Raw genomic sequence first — 20,908 nt, 5'->3', positions numbered from 1 at the left:
TTACTGGATGTCCTGAAAAATGCTCATCATTTGTGGATGCATGGCAATGTGTAAGCTAATTTACCCATAAAAAAATGATCGCCAACACAAGAGCAGATGTGCTATGAAATTAATCCAGCTTGGCTTTGAATTTTTTTGGTATTGAGCATTTTAAATAGAAGTGTTTCATCACCACACCCACTCATCTTTTAGAATTTTACTAAATAAAAGTTTGCCGTTTCAATAGACTATGTAAGTGAAATCACATGATGGAAATAGCTTAACCTTTAACAGTAGGCTTGAGAGAGATTAGGCTTAATAAAAGCAAACCTTTTCTAAAACTTAAAGTGTCATTTCTTCGATTTTTTAAAGGAATATTGAACGACCCACACATATATAGTTTTCAAATAATTTTCATAAATTCAAAAAAAAAAGACAACATAAAAAGTTCTTAAAATGGTTTAATTAATATTTTTAGGATGAAAATAAAAATATTCCAGAAATTATACTATATTCATTAGTTATGATCAGTTTTGATGTTTACATATTAAGAATATCTATAACATTAGTTATCTTTTGAAGAAATTTAAAAAAAAAGTCTCTAAATGCTCATACATTATGACTACAAAAAATATTACAAAAGAAATTATACTGACATCTTCAAAGGTGACATCAATCAAAAATAAAAGAAGACTTAAAAATATGCGAATTCACTTGTTACTCAAAATATTGAAATTGTACAGTCAACTTCAAAGGTACCATCAAGTAAAAATAATAAAACATAAAATGCATGAATTCACTTATTACTTAAACAACTCCTCCTCAAAGAAATGGTGAAGGATCCAAGAGTGTGAAGCTTTCAATACAACCTACAAACCATGCTACAGGTAGTGACTTGAAATGCGCCATATTATATTTTATGAAGCTACCTCTTTGAGTTACACTTTTGTGGTCATCCAGGTGATATAATATCACATGAGAGCAGTTCTTCAGCGGATGGTCCTTCTCTAACCCTAAAAATGCACAGAACAATATAAAGCCAACATTCATCACAGACTGATGAAACATTAAAACAAAGTGTAAAGGCAATAATAACAAAACTAAAATCAGCATTTAGGAAATGTGAAAAAGGCAAGTTCATTCACTTGGAAGGAATTTGTTAAATGATCCATTCAAAATATTCCTCCAAAGATGGAGACCAGAGCAAATTCTCAAGACATTAGCTCGTTCTTTAAAAGCATACATATGAATGAAATGATTAACTGAGAGAATAATCAATAATGACTCAAACTTCATGCATTAAAATATAAAATGGTGGTGGCTCATGGATTAAAATTTAAAATCTTGAATAAAATTTTTAATAAACAAACCTGTTAGTTCGGAAACAAAGTTATTGGCATAGAATGGCACAGTCTTTTCATGAAGAGGTATTGACTCAGGATCAGGCTCCCTGCTATGATAATGTCCATTCCCCAAAGCAACTAAATTAGCAATATCATCTTTCTTCAGGTTATCATAGTTTAAGTGTCGGCAAGCTGATGATATTGCAAAATGCATGCCACTGAATATACTTGGTAACTGAAAAGAAGACAGAAGGTGATATTAAATTCTTATTGCTAGAATTTTTATTACTGTGATATATCTTCGTATACTTTCAATAGCCTCAGGGGCAAAATTGAGTGCGATCATGATCACACTATTTTTTCCCAATAGCAAGGAGTGCAAAATTTTCAATAATGGGGGTGGAGGTTACCAAACCACAAACATCATGGTATCTGAGTCACTCTGTAATTAACTGGATTTAATGCTTCCCAGTTCTACACAATGACAAGAAAAGAACAATCATGCATTTAATATAATCCTTTACATGCATGCATTGGCAAGTAACAGAATATTTTTCATACATAACAATTCCAATTCAAGTTTACGTAAAAGACTTCTTTTTTAAACCATATTGAGTTAGGCATTCAATATTTTCAACTGTCCGTTTAACCACAATTTTCAAATTTATTTTTGCATTCATTATCTTAAATCCTCTAATTGGCCTTATTGTTATAACACACAAAAAGTTCCTTAAACATTTCAAAATTCTATCATACTACCATATATAATTTCCTTGAAAAATAATTTATGGGTCCATGCCAATGCAATGCCCAATGTCACCTAATTTGCTACTGTATTAGAAGATTTTCTCAAGCATTCAGTTATAAATGCCATTACAAATTTGACCAATCTATCACTGTGTCAACAGTTGTTGAATTAATATAACCATCTCATTTTTAAAGATGGTCATCGAACCTTCCAAAACAATGCAGAGAAAATAAATCATGTTTTTTTTAATACATTAATCCATTTCCTAAATTGAGTCAAAAATCCACAGGTAAAAACGAGCGGAACTGAAACAATGGTCTTGGAATATTAAACAAATAAAAAACTGGAGAGATGAATACAATTTGGAATTAATATTGTGAAAGAACATGCTTTAACAAGCAGAAGTATTTGCATATTGTAGCAGTTTCATCAGCAACTGAATAGGCGAGAAACAACAACAATATTTAAAATAAACAAAATATTCGAAAATATAATGGTAATGAAATGAAAACAGAAGGTAAAACACATGCATATATGAAATTCATTGTTACTATACACTTGAATTCAATGACAAAAAAATTATTTTATAACACATATAAAAACACTATTTAAAAAGGCTGTTTAAAGCACACTAAATATTATGATACCTAAAGCATACCTGTTTCTGAAAACACATTCTAGCTTTGTGTAAACCATTAGCAAGAGGATAGTTTTTGGTCGATGTTACACCAGGACCGTGTTGATGCTTGATGCTTTTTCTTTTAATTGAATGCTGAATCCCTGTTGAAGATTAAATAGATTTTGCCCAGGAGTAAAAAGTAAATAAAAACATAAATAAATATAAATATTACACACATAATTTTATACAGTATATATGAAGGCAGTTTTTTTTTCAACCTCTGATCGCACAGCATAAATGCTAGACAAGCAAGAGGTGGGCGGTGTGCCTAGTAGGCAACAGAGCATCTCCCATACCACACGGTCTGCCACTGGAGAGCTCAAATCGTCAGTCTGTGCTGAGTAGCAGTCACATGAACATGGCCACCTAAAGTGATTCTCCCACCAATTGCGAATTGTGAAGTGCTATTCATTTCCTGCAAGCAGAAGGGAATAGTTCTGCAGAAATTCATTGAAGAATGAGCATGAAGAAAATTTTATGGGTGATAGCATTGTTCGTTAATGGTGTCAAAAAATTAAAGATGGACAAACTGAGCAGCATGATGAAGGGGGTCAAGGAATCAAGTCTGTTGCCGCAGATGCCCTTGTTCAACGAGTAGACGAAGTGGTTAGAGAAAACCATAGGTTCACCATAGGTGCCTCATCTATGGAATTTCCAAAAGTTTCAAGATCTTCTCCAAGCTCATTTTTACAGAACATTTAGGCTACAAAAAATTTGTGCTCCCTGGGTCCCAAAAATTTTGACCGACAACCACAAAACTCGCCAAATGGCTTCAGCATTGACATTTGTTGACCATCATGCCGTTGAAAGAGAAGACTTTTAAAAATCAATTCTGACCGGAGATGAGACATTGATTCAATATGACATGCCCAAAAAAAAGCGACAATCACAACAATGGATGCACACAAATTCACCAACAAACCAACAAAAATTAAACAAATCTTCAACAATCGAAAGTTTATGGCTACCGTGATTTGGGACCAAAAAGGTGTGTTGCTTGTTGAGTTCATGCAGCCCAGGACAACGATTAATGACGCTGTTTATTGTGAAATGTTAAAAACATTTGCAGAGAGCCATTCAAAGCAAAAGAAGAGGCAAGCTGACTTCTGGAATTGTTCTGATCCATGACAACGCCCATCCTCACAGTGCTCTTGCAACCCAGCAGTTCCTTGAGCAATTTCAATGGGACATTTTCGATCACCCGCCAAAGAGTCCCAACCTAGCACCGAGTGGATTCCATCTTTTCCCAGAACTGAAGAAATGGCTAGGAAGGCAGCGCTTCAAAACCAACAAGGAACTTCAAGACAACGCCAAGGCTCATTTAAATTTATTGGTGGCAACATTTTATGAACAGGGTATTGGAAAGCTTGTCCACAGGTATGGCAAATGCCTCAATCATCAAGGTGATTATGTCGAAAAAACCATAAATGTACATAACTTTTAGTAATAAAATAATTTTTAATATTCACTTGTCTTTTTTTATGGCCCATTTGAGGTTGAAAAGAAAACTGCCCTTGCATATAAATAAAACAATTACTCAAATGCCACAAAATACTTACATTCAATTGAGACAAATTGCTTACTAGTAAGAATTCCACTTAGCACATTAATAGAGGGAAAACATACTCCATTTTCTTCATTTACAGCAACATGGGTAACATCAGACCTTAAGGAACAAATTCATGTTTGGTTAGATGTTTTTAACAAATTCTTACTTTACTGTACTTAAAGTATACGCCTAAAGCCTTAAAGGCACATAAAGATTTAATCAGAGGACAACCTGCAAACTGCCAATACATAATTACCACAATGCCAAGAAATGTTGATTAAGTATACTTAAATTTGTTTCTTAAATGGGAAGACTAAACAGAGAAGCATTAATATTACATAAAAAAAATCATAATTACAGTAATCAACCCGATGGTCGGTTTGGTAGGTGATGGTAAGTTCATCTAGTACTAATGCCAGCCACAAGTGAAATTCACACATCTGGGTAGGGGGAGCCAGTTGCTTTCCCTGAGTCAGCCACCTAGATGAGGTGGTAAGGGCATCAGCAGTCCCCGACAAGACACTGGAGTGAGAACACCATGAATGCAGTGAGTGTTTGCTTCAAAATGCTGTCAAGAATCGGAGCGCCCAAATTGCAGCACCTTTTGAAGCAAAGGTGTTTGATCAAATTTTGTGTCAAACTGAGCAAGACCGGTATGGAAATGTTCAAAATGATTCAAGAGGCCTACAAAGAAGATGCCATGTCACATGCCATGGTTTTCATGTGGCAAAAGAGATTCAAAGATGGCCACGAAGACGTGGAGGATAATGAATGCTCAGGAAGGCCTTCAAAAAGCAGAACTGACGAAAATCTGGCCAAAGATTATCAAGTTTGAAACAGTGACCAACTTCTTAGCATCAGAACGATTTCCGATGAACTGGGTTTGAATCACCAAACTGTTTCAGCTAATGACAGAAGATTTAATGATGAGAAAAGTGTGTGACAAATTTGTCCCCAAAGTACTCTTAGATGAACAGAAGGAGTGGCGCCTGGATGTTCCGCAGGAAATAGAAAGCTGTGACAGAGTGGAAAGAACCATGCGGAGAAGTCCATACCAAAGAAGTATTAGATGGACAGGACACACCTTGATGCACAATCGATTAGTTAGAAACATAATAGAAGGGAATATTGATAGGAAGATCTTATGGGGAAGACCAAGAGACAAGTATACGGGGCAAATTAAGGAGTCAGAATATATTAGGGGTTGAGGGAAATTACACTGAATAGAGAAGAATTGAGGGCTACATTAAACCAACCTTAGTAGTTCATACATATATACTCATTTTTATGCTACCCCAATGAAGGTATCACAGTTGAAGAATGTGTGCTGCCAATTTATTTCATATTTACTGGCAGTACAACTAAGTGACATATTAGCATGACATTTGTTGTCACAACTGATGGCTAGCTGTTTCGACAGCAGGAGCCACAGGTGGATGTTGGGATATTATAAGAATTTAAGAAATATAATTGAGTTAATGGGAAAAATTCTGCACCTTTGCCTCTTCTGGAAAGGTGAACAGGACAATGAACTAGGAATGAAGTTTTCTTCTATCTGGTATAAAGCCTCTTACAAAATTAATTTTCAGCAGTTTCTGGAGGAATAGAACTTTTATGTGATAGTCTGAAAATGTTACTGCATTCATGGGTTTGCTCGTTCAAATTATATACAATATGAAAATATCAATGTTATAAAAGTACTGAAGTGAGTACAACTATCATTTAACATTAGAGTATAATTTCAATTGTATATTTTATCATGGTAGTAAATGGTCATAGAAAATATAATCATAGCAGCCAGAAAAGTTTTACCATTAAGTTACAAAGGCTCAATATTTTCATGCTCTATCCTTTTCCTTGCATTCTGGCCCATCCAAAAATTAACAAAGATTTTTTGGCAATGGTTTCTGGGAACAAGCAAATAAGATCAAGAAAGCCTGAGTGATTTAGGGTAAAAAAGAAACTTTACAATTCCACAATAAAGATTTAATATTTCACAACCATGGTTTCGATGCTGTGCATCATTAATAGGTGATTTACTTTAAATAGATACATTCTCCTTGAAATGGTCAATATTTCAAAATATTAAAATAAGCATGTTGCCTTTATTTCTCTTCTGTAAGTACATTGTTGCAAAATTTTAATTTTTCTAGCTATATGAATTACAAAATTCAGTACCTGGATCCTCAGATTTTATAGAACATATTTTACTCTGCATAACAAACATTCCAGGAATAGAATGGACACAGACACAAAAATCAGTTTCAACGAATATTGCCGCTTTTCACAACAATTAACTTCCTTAATTCCAGTATCTTGCCTAAGTAGTATAACACAGAAATTTAATAACCTATAACATAGTAATAACATACTAATTTGAAATATTTCAATTTCAAAATTTGCCCTGATATCTAATAATTAACTGTTAATATGTATATACAATCCAAGAGAGATGGAAGGAATATGTAGAAGAACTGTATAGTAAATAACTTAGACCAACAAAGTTAGACATAGAAAAGGAACATGACGTAAAGGAAGATAGGTTAGTTCCAGGCATACTCGACTATGACATAGAAAGGGCATTAAGGGAGATGAAACTAAATAAGGCCGTGGGGATGGATAACATTCCTGCGGAACTACTGAAATTTTTAGGAAAATGTGGAAGGAAGAGGCTATATGGACTGATTTGTAGTATCTATGAGGAAGGAATCTGGCCGGAAGACTTTGTGAGATCAGTTTTAGTTTCTATTCCGAAAAATGTAAAGACTAATTGTGTGTGGACTGGAAAACAATAAGTTTGTAATCCCATGCAGCTTAAGTTGTTCTCAGGATCATCAACAAAAGGATAGAGAGGAGGGAAAATGATTACTTAGGAGATGATCAGTTTGGGTTCAGAGAGGGGAGAGGTACGCGTGATGCCATTGCAGTAATGAGATCACAAATGGAGAAGAATACAGAAAACAATCAGGATGGATCCATATTAAAAGGAAAGACTTGTACTTTTCCACAGATTTTAAATCTGTGGAAAAGTACAAGTCTTTCCTTTTAGCATGGATCTTAAATAATTCCACCCAGTGAAGCCTGAAACAATAGAATAAATCAGGATGGAATTTCCTTTTTCATAGATTTCAAAAAGGTGTTCCATAGAATGAATAATGAAAACTGATGAGTATATTGCAGAAAATAGGAATAGATTGGAGGGACAGGAGGCTAATCCGCAACCTGTACATGTCTCAGACTGCTCAGGTGCGGGTGGGGAACGGGGAGTCCGGATGGGCAGTGTTAGGAAGAGGTGTAAGGCAAGGTTGCTCATATCACCATTATTGTTCAACATATATGTGGAGGATATGATCAAAGAGGCATGGAAAGAACTGGAGGTAGAAATGAAAGTGGGCGGGGAATTCATAAAAACAGGTTCACTGATGACCAAGCTTTAGTTTGTCAGTCAGCCAAGGGGTTGCAAGCATTGCTGAGTGAATTGGAAGTTCAGTGAGATAGATATGGGATGAGAATTAAAATAAATAAAACAAAGGTAATGTGATTTTATAAAAAGAGAAAGGCCAAAGTTAATTTTCCAGAAAGAAAAAAGGCCAAGCTAAACATTACAATAGGAGGGTAAAAACTAGAGCATGGAGAACAGTTTATGTACCTTGGAAGTGTTTTGGACCAACATGGTCAAAGTAGTAGGGAGGTAAGGAGAAGAATCGCACTAGGCAAAGAGGCTTTTACAAGGAGGAGGGATTTCATAAGAGGGACGTTGAGTAAGAATGTTAAGAAAAGACGTAAAAATTTAAAAAAATTTAAATTAAGTAAAAATTTTGATATAGAGCCTAGCTATGTATGGTGTGGAAACGTGGTCATTGACAAAGGAGGATAGATTGGAGGCTTTTGAAATGTGGGCGTGGAGAAGAATGGAGAAGGTGAAATGGACAGAGAAGAAAACAAAAGAGGAAGTACTTGGAATGGCGGGCGAGGAGAGGGGTTTGTTGGGAGGAATCCTATGGAGGCCGGAAAAATGGATGAAGGGCTTATTGATCAGTGGTGGGATGTCGAAGGCTAATAGAGGGGAGAATGCTGGGCAAACGAGGAAGGGGCAGGAACAGGATAGGGATGCTGAATGGGATGAAGGGAGGAAGAAAGTACTCAGAGATGAAGAGGGACCTGATATAGACTAGGTTACTGGATTTTGTGTTTTTTTTAAGAGTCTGAAAATATTTATTTAGTAGTTGCGTCCATCCAAAAAACTACCTTAGCTGATAGATTACCAAATAATAATAATAATGTACACACACAGCCCACATTATGTTGCCTAAGTTTAGTTTGCAGCATTGTTTGCTGCCTTTGATATCAGTTTTCAGTAAATGCAATAATACATCCAATACTGACCTACTGCATAACTGGTATAACACACAATCATCACTGCAATGAAATGAAATGCCTTAATTCTATTTTTACTCTTATAACAGCAAATGACAAATTAAAAACTACATACGTGAATGATTGAGAAACTCTCGATCCTGGAATCAGGGATGATAAATTTACCAGCAACTTCAAATCATTTTTTGATAGTCCATCTCCAAAGAAGACAACACGCTCCTCTTCAACCTCAATATCTTTTGATAATGGACCAATCAAGCTACATTGGATAATATCAGCAGAATGATTTTCCAAAATTCTACTCACTTCATCAGACTGGGAATAATCACTGAAATGATATTTTGCAATGGACACTCAATATATTGTTGAAATGGGTTTCACATTAAAAGAAAGGAAATTACAATAAGGCATATGTCTTAAATCTATTAGGAAAAAAAGAAAAACATTGTTTCAAGAGACCATTATTATCCAACTTAATGGCCTCTTTATATTGATTTAATAAAAGGTTACTTAAAATTTTTCAAGCTTGGTAAGCTCCTCTTCTCTTCCTGCCACAGGCATTGATAAAATAACAATGCACTGATTTTACCTTCTAGATCTATTGACCTCAGCAGTGCACTCACAACTTTATCATTAAATTCCTTATTGATTAACTATTCACTTATGCACAGCAAAATTTATGCATTCTCTGAATTTTCTCCTGTTGTACTCAAAGGCCTCAAAAAGGAAAAGGTGATTCTCAAAGGCTCACCAGAATTTCTTGAGGGCTACCAATAGCAGAAAAAACTATTCAAATTTAACAACTCCTGTAAAAAATAAGAAGAACCCTCCATAAAACTGAATTTTCTAGTTGAAATCTCCAATGCCAATGTTTACTACACATAAGAAATCCAAGAACTAGTTTCTAAGCCCATCAAAAGAATTTAAAATAAGAGCATCATAAAAAGAACGTTATCATGGCAATAATGGTGAGTCCATTCAGAAAAACTTCAAGACTGATGCATCATATGAAGCTTCCATAAGATCCCTCTTCCAGTCAATAAATTTACAACATCAACTTCCCTTTCATAAGAAATGCAGAAATGTCAGTGAGTAAAAATTATTTGTCTTGACCAGGATCCCAGGGAAGGTGATGATTTCCACACTTTGAAATTTCTGTATTTGAATTATTAGTAGTGGATGACACTGTCAAATGTCACTGCCTCATCTCCCACAGCTCTTTGAATATACCTTTTTAAGTTATATTGGATCTTTGCATTTTATTTCATATTGCAAGCTAAGACAAAAATTGCAGTCAAGTGTTAAGGCAAATGATGTAGATAATTAAACAATTCCTAGAGTTTATTTCTATACATTGAACTTTTCCTAAACAAAGCCTTCATCTTGGGGAAATTCATTCACAGAAATGGGGATGCTGTGTATAAATTTTTGATGAATAAAAACATAAATCAAGATAATATACTTACACCGGAATATTTCCATATATATCCACTAATTTAGGATTGGCACCACTTTCCAGTAATAGTTTGATTCCTTCAATAACATTAAGTGCCACAGCTTTATGCAAAGGTGTACAGTTTTCACCACCAGGAGTATTCACCCATGCTCCCCCTTTCACAATCAGTTCTTTTGCTATTTCAATATGCTTGTAATGGATTGCTTCATGCTGTAACATTTAAAATACATGATATTTTAATTGTTATGGTACATACATTATTACTTAACTAAATAGCTTGCAAGCTACATAATTTAACTGTCCTTCTGCCAGCCCAGAAGGGCAGTTAAAGGAGGGCTTTTGGGAAAAAGGTTGCCATGGAAATGTGGTAAGAGGCTTTCTTTCTTTCTTTCAAGATTGGGAGCATCACAGAAAGGAAAGAAGTTTGCAGGATGCACGGTGATAATTGATTCTAGAATGTTAAGTGATGTGGTACACTGACCAATGTAGAAGGCTAGTCATTATTGGCACTGCAGAAGTTGCAGGAGATGCTTATAGAGTATGGGCTGAGAGAAGGAGTTAAAGTGGGTGGGAGCAGGACAGGATTTTAAAAAAAGGCGGGTAAATTTTACATCTTGACTTATTCCAGAAAGGCTTTTGGGTGTGGCGGTGATATTATAAACGAATTGCTTGATTTGAGGTGATCTGATCGTTTTAAATGTAACGGAGGGGCCTATGGGAAAAAGGTTGGTTATGGAATTGTGGTTCTTGAGGATGAAGTTTTTTATGAAGAATCTCAGAGACTATGCCAGGGAAGTAGGCGGTGCAAATAGAAAAAGGGTGGGTGATGGAGAAAGGTTTGGGAGTGCTTGCAAGTTTTTGGATTCTTTTGTTCAGGAGAGGCTCAGGATATCCTAATTGGACGAGGGAACGGTGTAGGTTTGCGTGCACATACATGCAAGCATTTTCTTACCAATGGTGTCCATCCAAAATTATCTTTCACATTTGGATTGGCTCCATCAGAAATCAAGCTTATAACTTGATTCAGATTACCCTGAAATGAAAGTTGTGAAACATTTTCTATGAATATATCTCCTTTACAGATGTAAAAAAGTATTTCTGAATGAAAAGTTTAAGCTGCAAAATATTAAGTCTTCTTCTACACACCTTTTTACATGCAACTTGCAAGGGCGTTTCTCCTTTTGCATTGCGTTTATTGGCAGCTTTTTTAGCAGTGTCCGACACATTTTTGATCTGAGATTCACTAGATCTCTTATTCATATTTTTCACTGGTGTGATAAAATCTGGATTTGAGGTCTCTGTGGTTTTACCTCCATTCATATGCTTAGCACCTTTTGAACCTGACCTTAAGTTTCCCCTAGATTTACCACCAGAACTCTTTCTTTCAACCATTACTAATGATGAATCCAAATCTGAACTAAACGGTGTTTTAATATCCGAGTTGCTCCTTTTTCTTGATGACCCTTCCGGTGCATCATTAAATAAGCTTGGGGAATTGACAGAAGTATCTGAAACACTAAAGATAGTTGAAGATAAGAAACTAAATATGAAAAGAAAGACTCAAAAGCATTAACTAATAACAGAATGAGAGTATGATAATTTGCCCAGTACACATATATGCTGTCTAAAATTATTTATTTATCACGCTAACTCAACATTTTGATATTATTAGATTTCTTAAGATGTGCATAATTAAATTTCATACAAATGAATATCCAAGAAATAATGAAATGACACTAAACCAAATAGAGCACACAGATTGCTATAAAAAAGCGCATTAAAAATACATACATGCTTATCACACAATGATAAAGATGATCTTGACAGTAAGAAGTATTCAACATCACAATCTAATCAGAATTTGGATCAGCATTTCAAAAGTTCTTCAACAAATAGTTCACATTTCATAATTTTTTTTAAAGAAAAGTACCATTTATTATCAATTAACTTTGCAATTTAGATAAAGTTTCATCTATATACCATATGCCTTCTAAAAGTGGCTTTAAGGTTTTTACACATATATTAGAAGGAATCTCGAGTTACATGAAAATGCAGTCCTCTATACATGTAGTTAAATCTTAAAACAATGTAAAATGTTTTTGCTTGTTCCAACAACTTCATTTCCTTAATAACATATTTTCAGCTCAATGCATAAATCAAAATGGCCGGAATTCATGGAATTGATAAAGCTCTTGTTTTCAGCAACAGGGATATGAAAAACGGTGAATGCCTATGCTAGAGCTCCTTCAAAAATTTTAGTGCTTTTTTGTTGCCTCACATGATAGTTAGTGACACTTTCCAATTGCATCATTATTCCTTAAGTTTCTGTGCAATTGTACATCCCAAAAATACAAGTGCCATTATTTTGCTGCTATTAATTATAAGTACCGTAAGTAGTAAAAGTATTGAAAGAAATCCAATGAATAATGTAGTTTTCTTAGCTATTCTAATGCAGATAAGTGGCATTTTTCTATCAGCAATGCACAAGTTCATTGAAAATCATTGGCTTAAAAAATACCAATAAAGTAATTTCTATGAGTTCTTCCCATTTCATAATACTTAAATATTTCCCATTTCCCTGGGTCGTAGCCAAATAACACAGCGTATAATTGACATTTCCATTGAAGCATTCTATCACTATATTTAATAGATTACTTCTGTTAATTTCTTTCCATTTGACGACACTGCCATAGGACCCCAGGCCTTGAAGCCTGTGAAATGCTAACATTTACTATTTAATTTCATGGATGAAAGGGCATGGATCTGTACAAGAACATCAATCTGCCAATCCCCAATCATTATAATAGATATTTTTGAGTATCTGCCATTGAATTTGTTCAGAAGCATCATAACCACCAACATTAATCAACCTGAAGATAGGTCAAACAAATGAGGACAGACTAAACTCTTACTAAGTCCTGATATTGCAAAATTTGCACATCAGGGTAGGGAGGGAATTTCACTCCCTGTGCTGCCTGTAGTTCCCCAGGAAAATCTGGTAACCAAAAAGTCATAAAGCTTGGGTAAAGATGATAATGTCCAGGTACAATATGGTCATGGACCAAAACCTTCAAAGTTAATTGCTAAATCTCCACCAAAAAGGATAGTGTACTATAAAAACCATTATGGATGGAAACATTTTCAAATACAAAATTACGATTACGATAACCAGGCTTTAACACCCACCCTTTCAGATAAACGATATTATTAAATGAATGCTCAGGATGGACCATGAGTGTAATCACGCATTAACAGTCTTCTACTAATTTAACACTTTAAAAATTTTCAACAACAACTCTCTTGACAAATTCCGAAGAAACTGCGGGAGATGCCGCAACAGTAACTTTTAACGGAGTCATCCGCTAATGTGCATTTTAATGCAACAATTTCAGAGCGTAAAAATCATTCGCCTTGACTGGGACTCGAACCCAGATCCCTCAATATCCGGTCGAGTGCTTTAGCCACTTAAGCTACCGAGGCGTCCTCTTAAACTCTGAAATTTTGGGGCTTTTAAAGGAACTAGATGTTATGACGAAATACCGTACATACAATGTCACATGCATTCGTAGTCGTGCGCGAGGCGCCACTGTCCACGAGGTTAAAAGCCAACTTTAAACACGTATGGTGTTTTCCCTTTGACAAATTCCGAAGAAACTGCGGGAGATGCCGCAACAGTAACTTTTAACGGAGTCATCCGCTAATGTGCATTTTAATGCAACAATTTCAGAGCGTAAAAATCATTCGCCTTGACTGGGACTCGAACCCAGATCCCTCAATATCCGGTCGAGTGCTTTAGCCACTTAAGCTACCGAGGCGTCCTCTTAAACTCTGCAATTTTGGGGCTTTTAAAGGAACTAGATGTTATGACGAAATACCGTACATACAATGTCACATGCATTCGTAGTCGTGCGCGAGGCGCCACTGTCCACGAGGTTAAAAGCCAACTTTAAACACGTATGGTGTTTTCCCTTTGACAAATTCCGAAGAAACTGCGGGAGATGCCGCAACAGTAACTTTTAACGGAGTCATCCGCTAATGTGCATTTTAATGCAACAATTTCAGAGCGTAAAAATCATTCGCCTTGACTGGGACTCGAACCCAGATCCCTCAATATCCGGTCGAGTGCTTTAGCCACTTAAGCTACCGAGGCGTCCTCTTAAACTCTGAAATTTTGGGGCTTTTAAAGGAACTAGATGTTATGACGAAATACCGTAGTTTCTTCGGAATTTGTCAAAGGGAAAACACCATACGTGTTTAAAGTTGGCTTTTAACCTCGTGGACAGTGGCGCCTCGCGCACGACTACGAATGCATGTGACATTGTATGTACGGTATTTCGTCATAACATCTAGTTCCTTTAAAAGCCCCAAAATTTCAGAGTTTAAGAGGACGCCTCGGTAGCTTAAGTGGCTAAAGCACTCGACCGGATATTGAGGGATCTGGGTTCGAGTCCCAGTCAAGGCGAATGATTTTTACGCTCTGAAATTGTTGCATTAACAACTCTCTTCCCTATCCCATCTAATAATTCTTTGATCATCTTCATTTTCATAGATTATATTTACTCTAACCTCCACTATACCCACATTCAAAAAGCAGCTTACTCATCAACCAAGTTTCTTCTCATCTTTCCTAAAACTCAAGCTTTTGATGCTCATACCAAACAGCCAGGAAGACAAGTTAGGATATATTAGAGGAGAGCCATGAGTGATGCCATATCAGTAATGACGTTGCTTATAGAAAGGAGCATAGAATACAATAAGGACGTATAGTGAAACCTCACTAATCAAGCACCTTTCACACCAAGTACTTAAAGTAATGAGCAAACATTTTTTTAAATGCTTCACATAATAAGTGACTTTTTGCATAATGAGTGACGAGGAAAGGGATATTCCTCGAATGATTGCACACCTGCTGCTCAGTCAGCGTTAGCCACTCATTTCCCTAACATAATAGCATCACTATCGTAGATATCATACATTTTTCCAAACTTATGTTCAGACACATTATTAGTGAATATTTTGTACTAAATTTAAAAATGGCATCGAAGGAAAAGCCATTAGAAGTATATGAGAATAATAATTTCATAAAATTGAAAAGTAAAATGATTGTGAAGCAAAAATGAAATGTGAGCAGGGCTGACCTCGCACTTACATATAATTGGTCAACTTCAATGATTTGCACTACCCTCAAGAACTAGGACAAAATTGAGGAGATTGATGTTTCGAAGGGAGAGAACAGAATGTTTTAGCAATGGATACATATTCTCAATAATGTTGTAAGGTCACATCTCATATACGAGGGTCATCCGGAAAGTAGTACCCGTTCGTGAAATAAAGACACAAAAGTAATTATTAACAAACATAAAAAATTTTATTTGAAAGAGGATACTTTAAACTACTTCTCAACATAATCTCCAAGCAAATTAAGGCATTTGTCATAACGTGTGACAAGTTTCTGTATTCCTGCTGCATAGTCCTTCGCCGCCAGCTCATTGAGATACGCGAGGGACCCATCTTGCACAAATTTTTGCATAATGCAGATGGTGTTTAACAATTTCATGAACAATTGTTCGAGAAACATTGGGAAAATGCTCACAGATGTCATCAATTGTGACGCGCCGATCGTTCCTCACGAATTCGTCAACTGAGCTCACCAGTTGGTCTGTAATGACAGACGGTCTCCCCGAACGCTCATCGTCGTGTGTGTTCCCCCTCCCCATGTTGAAGTTGCGACACCACCGCCGAACAGACGACTCGTCCATTACATTGTCTCCATACACCTCCTTTAATTGGCGATGAATATCACATGGGCGAACGTTTCTTGCATTGAGGAATTTAATCACTGCCCTCACTTCACAACTGGCGGCGTTCTCAATTTTTTTAAACATTGTAAACAATCACAGAAACAACACAGGCAATGCTAGCGTCACGCAACTTGGCTCAGAGAAGGCAGACAAGCCACTGAAGCTATCTGACCTCGTCCAGCGGCTACTCGCGTCGTCAGCACTTCATGCGGCACGAACGGGTACTACTTTCCGAATGACCCTCGTAGATAAACAAAAAGCTTTGCAATGTGATGCTATCAGGAAACATCATTTGAGACAGCAAGTGATTTTAGCTGACCTCATTAAGAAGATGCCAGGATCATCAAAGGTCGAAGATTGGTTCGAGATGTTTAACCACTCATCTGGGTATGCCGTATATATACGTCATGAGGAGATTATCCTATGGTGGGTATGCCATGTAAATACTTCACACCGATTTTATGTTCATTTTCAATGGTATTGCCGTGATATTCCGCCACGCAACTGCAGCCACTCTTAGATTTATCCAATGAGATCACTTTCTGCCTGGTAGATGGAACTTGGACATTTTTTTGTGTACCTATGCATCTTTTAGCGAAGCTATGTCACTGTCATCCGGGTTTCATTCTCGTTGCCCCTTTTTGTGCAATGTGAAAGTGAGTGCCGCTATAAATGGCATTTTATGATTCCTACGGGAAAAGACAAAATGTATTTGGACAAATATAAAGAAGAAAATGTCACCGCCAGGATCATCTTTGATTTAGTAGATAATCGGCTAGGTAAGGGGTATATTATATATTTCGACAATTTGTATACTAGCCCTAGATTAGCAGATAAGTTATCCAAGAATAGAACGTATGTGGTTGGGACGATGGGGAAACAGATGGTGATGAAATGGAAGGACAAAAGAGATAATGGGGGAATAAAAAATGGGGGGAAAAAGTGGGGAAACCAATTGTGGTGCAAGACTAAAACAAGAATATGGGTTGGGTTGATAGAAGCAATCGACTCATGGACATGTACAAGATTGCAAGAAATCGACCAAAAAAATACTATAAAAAACATTTCGGCACTTGATGGCCATGACAATGTTGAAAGCTTATGCCATTGATAAAAAGAATAAGGGGAAACTGAATCGAAAAGAATTTATAATCTCGCTTGCTGAAATATTGATGGCAATGATGGAAAAGGTGCCCAAGGAAGGCCATCTAAACCTCCTAAGAATAGTCGAGAAATAAAAAAATACAATTGTAATGTGCAGTTGCCTATTTTGCTCCTTATTTTTACAAAATTGGCAACATTGTAATGTACATGTTGCCCATTGGCCGAAACATTCTATTTCCAATGATTTAACCATATATCATAAATAGCATTCATTCTACGCTAATGTTTTCATTGATTGTGCGAATCAGTAAATTATTATTCTTTTTAACTTTGTTAAATAATCAAGGTTTATTATTAATATAAAAATTTAAACCAAAAATTATCATCATTTCAAACGACCACTCAATATATTTGTTTTATACTGCAAAAAAATAATAAAATGTTTGTGTTTAATCATCCTACGACAAGAATAGAAATTCGGGCTCAGTGTAAAATTAAATACCCACCACGGGTTGGACATGGAAAAATTAAATACCCAGATGAGTGGCTAAGGGAGGACCAAGCATCCACAGGGGCGTGATGAAGCAGTAAGCTCCAACTCAAAGGCAGCAGAGAAATTTATTCGTGGTTGCAAGAAGCTATCGATTCTGAGGGTTACCTGATGAAATAGGTTTTAATTTTTGATTAGCTATAGTGATTTTACTGGCATTAGCCGGCCACAAGTCAATGAAAGACAAGTTTCAAGCTGCTATTTTGTGGCAATGCAAATAGCAATTTGAAAATTAAACCCCTGGCTATTTGGTCATTCAGAAACTCAACCAGCCTTCAATACGTGCAGAATCCAGAAAAACAGGCTAGATGTGATGCAGCGGTCATGGGAAAGCATGGGACACTGTTGCATGGTATATTGAGAAGCATCACCCTAATAAGGTAGTGCTTATGCATGCTACAAAATTATTTAACCATAATGCTGTCGCATTTACACAAAATTTTGAAGCATTGGAAAAAACAAATATCTCTACACAGCTTTGAAGTGAAAGTAGGAATATATCATAAATATGAAATTAATAATATCAATTTTTTGTTTTCTACAAATCAAATGCACGCTCTAGGTTGGTTAATTATGCAATAGAAGAAAAGATGCAGATGATTCACTTTCTTAAGCAATGTCTAAATAATTGTTAATGAATAAACTTGGTGCTTTAATTCATTTTTTTCAGCATGGAACACATTACTGTATTCTGCATTAATTTATAGGGCAAAACTTTTTGTTTAAAGAAAGTTTTGCTTTAGTAGAAAGATTCTGGCAGAAGTTATGCTTGCTGTTCGAGGTTCCACTGTACTTGCCTGTTTCGTAGATTTCAAGAAGGTGGCCGATAGAGTGAATTGGGTAAAATTAAATTGATGTATTGCACCAAACAACAGCTGATTGGAGGGATAGGAGATTTATCCTCAACCTGTTCATGCCTCAAGCTGATCAGCATCGACTGGTAGGGGAGAGTCCGCATGGGCAGTGTTAGGAAAATGAATAAGACGGGAATGTCCGACCTGTCACCAGTACTTTTCAAATTGTTAAAGAAGCATGAGAAGAACTGGAGATTGTAATGAATATTGCAATCCATAAACTCAGGAGGGCATTTTACCTTACTCAGGAGTGCTAAGCACCAAAATGATGAAAATAATAGGGATATAAGAAGAAGAATTGCATTAGGCAAAGAATTTTTCCCAAGGAGGGAATTAATGATAGGGATGTCGAGTAAGGACCTTAAGAAAGGGTTCATTAAAACTTTGACATGAAGCATGTTTTGGTACGTTGCGGAAATATGGTCATCAAAGCACAGAGATAGGCAGACGTAGATTGGAAGCTTTTCAAAGTGCTAGGCATCATGGGGGAGGAAAGAGGATTGTGAGAGAAATCTAAAGATAGCAGGAAAGATGAAAGCAGAGTATTTAAATTGGCGATGAAATGTTGAAGACTGTGACAGAGGGTAGAATGTTATGTCAACAAGGGGCAGGAATAGAATAGGGGTTTAATTCAGCGATGGATGTAATGTTTTGTTGCATGGAAGAAGTAAAGAAATGTATTGTTGGGAAATTGTATAGGTTATGTCCATCAAAAACCCACCTTAACAGGTAGAATACCAAAATAATAATAACCTAAAACTTCTCCTCAGTCTTTTCTTTATGGCATTACTTAAATACTAACCCATCATTAACCTCATAATAAATGCTTCTTTCACTGATGCATTACTCTCCATGTTCTTATGCTTTGTACATTTTTATCCAGACATACCAAGTACTCTCTCTACTCTAATATACACCATCTTAATTCCCATCTTCATATTCTCTACCTCAGTTTCCTCCTTTTTCTTATTCGCATGGAGCAATTTACTGCAATGTAACCAGCAAAGTCAGATATGGTCACATATTGCAATATAATTATCAGAGTCAACTCCAAGGATCTTTCTAGCAATCTTGAAAATTTTAATGCTTAGAAATACCAGTGCCTCATCACCAAGTGTCTTCAATCAAATCAGAAAAAATGTTCAATAATAAATACTGGGATTAAATCTTTACACTCCACAATCGGCCGACTAAGAGGTGTAGAAATAATTAGTAAAATGCCTCGTGGTTTCACTGTCATCAGCCCCGAGGTGGGAAAAATAATTACGAACTTCTGAAATGCAGTATTGAGGAAACTAACAATCATTAATTGACTGGTGAGAAACTTTCCAGCAAAAAAGTTAAGGAGAGGTGTATTTTCATGTTGGTTGACCTCAACTTAAATTTCTGCCACGGGTCTAGGACTCTTCAAAGAAGGACTGTTGCAGAAAGACACTGGATACAAGGCAAATATGGACATTTAATGAAGAATTGTTATGAACAAGGTGTCACATATAATTGGAAGCCCTAGATCATCAGACATTGGAAACAAATATTCTACACAAAACTTAAACCTAAGTTAGGAAAGTAAAACTCACTCGAATTTAACACACACACCAAGAATAACTCTACTGCTGCGGTAAATTGGTATGAGAGAGAGTGAGATGCAAAGGGAAATCAAGCAATTCATACAAGAAATAATTTTTCCTTTGCACAATTAGGGGCCAGCATAATATGAAACACTTTTATTTCCACTTTTATATCTAATTCTACACCCACTATCATAAACTATTCTAAATACATAAAATTCCATCTACCTTTTTAAGGACCCTGTAGATAACTTTTTACTTAATGTCACATTGCGGGATGGACCACGTTTCCTTCTAGGACCTGTCAATATGACTGCTGGTTCCGACATTTTCGGAGGAGCATCAACTTTCTCCTCTCGTTCAATATTGGAAACCTCGTTCCCAACAGACTTGAAATTTTGCTCAATATGGGGCTCACTTATATTTTCTACCAGCAGAAAATTTAGTGTTTTTTCTATATTCTTGACGTATACTGCGAGGTTTTCTATGAATGAATCATGGTATATATCTTTCGCAGTTGATGGTACGCCGCAGGAGGGGCAATTCGTACTGTGGCTCATACAGGCCTGACAAAAGAAGTGGAGACAATTCCGAAATGTTTTTGGGCTATTGACAGGTTTCAAACTGAAAATAAAATGAGGCAAAAATAATTTTAACATGTCAACAAATCAGCTATGGTGACTATACTTAAAAACTTCACATCACAATAGCCAACATTTACCAAACAAATAATACAATGAAGTAATTAAGCTTACCATTTATTGCATAACAATTCCTTTACAAGATCTCTCAAACACTTCACTGTCATTGGCCATTGGACGGTATGAACCGAATCCATGTTATTACAGTTTATTCTTAATTAAATATTCAACTTAAAGGTTTAATTTCGGTTAATTTGAC

The 20,908-nt window shown here is 36.0% G+C and overlaps 2 protein-coding genes across 2 annotated transcripts; both read right to left on the bottom strand.

Annotated features, from left to right (window-relative positions):
• Positions 1-683: 683 nt before the first annotated feature.
• LOC139687148 (uncharacterized) lies at positions 684-2,830 on the bottom strand. Its single transcript, XM_071584281.1, has 3 exons — positions 2,729-2,830; positions 1,350-1,557; positions 684-992 (listed from the first exon to the last, which is right to left on the bottom strand). Exons 1-3 carry the CDS (start codon positions 2,744-2,746, stop codon positions 802-804), a joined length of 417 nt encoding a protein of 138 aa, XP_071440382.1. The 5' UTR covers positions 2,747-2,830; the 3' UTR covers positions 684-801.
• Positions 2,831-4,282: 1,452 nt separating this feature from the next.
• On the bottom strand, positions 4,283-20,534 carry LOC139687165 (BRCA1-associated RING domain protein 1-like). Its single transcript, XM_071584297.1, has 6 exons — positions 20,237-20,534; positions 11,278-11,647; positions 11,084-11,164; positions 10,142-10,341; positions 8,791-9,003; positions 4,283-4,415 (listed from the first exon to the last, which is right to left on the bottom strand). Exons 1-6 carry the CDS (start codon positions 20,335-20,337, stop codon positions 4,283-4,285), a joined length of 1,098 nt encoding a protein of 365 aa, XP_071440398.1. The 5' UTR covers positions 20,338-20,534.
• Between the last annotated feature and the right edge of the window lie 374 nt (positions 20,535-20,908).

The sequence above is a fragment of the Hetaerina americana genome, unplaced genomic scaffold (assembly GCF_022747635.1).
Source record: "Hetaerina americana unplaced genomic scaffold, ioHetAmer1.1.p SCAF_17, whole genome shotgun sequence".
Classification (NCBI taxonomy): domain Eukaryota; kingdom Metazoa; phylum Arthropoda; class Insecta; order Odonata; family Calopterygidae; genus Hetaerina; species Hetaerina americana.
This window is presented reverse-complemented; position numbering and strand designations above follow the sequence as displayed.

Coding starts and splice junctions, on each gene's coding strand:
- LOC139687148 (XM_071584281.1), bottom strand. Junction 993..1,349: donor CTTTGTTTCCGAACTAACAG/GTTTGTTTATTA, acceptor GTGCATTTTTAG/GGTTAGAGAAGGACCATCCG.
- LOC139687165 (XM_071584297.1), bottom strand. CDS start 20,337: ATGTCGGAACCAGCAGTCATATTGACAGGTCCTAGAAGGAAACGTGGT. Junction 11,648..20,236: donor TCTACAGGGTCCTTAAAAAG/GTAGATGGAATT, acceptor AACTATCTTTAG/TGTTTCAGATACTTCTGTCA. Junction 10,342..11,083: donor ATTTTGGATGGACACCATTG/GTAAGAAAATGC, acceptor TAAATGTTACAG/CATGAAGCAATCCATTACAA.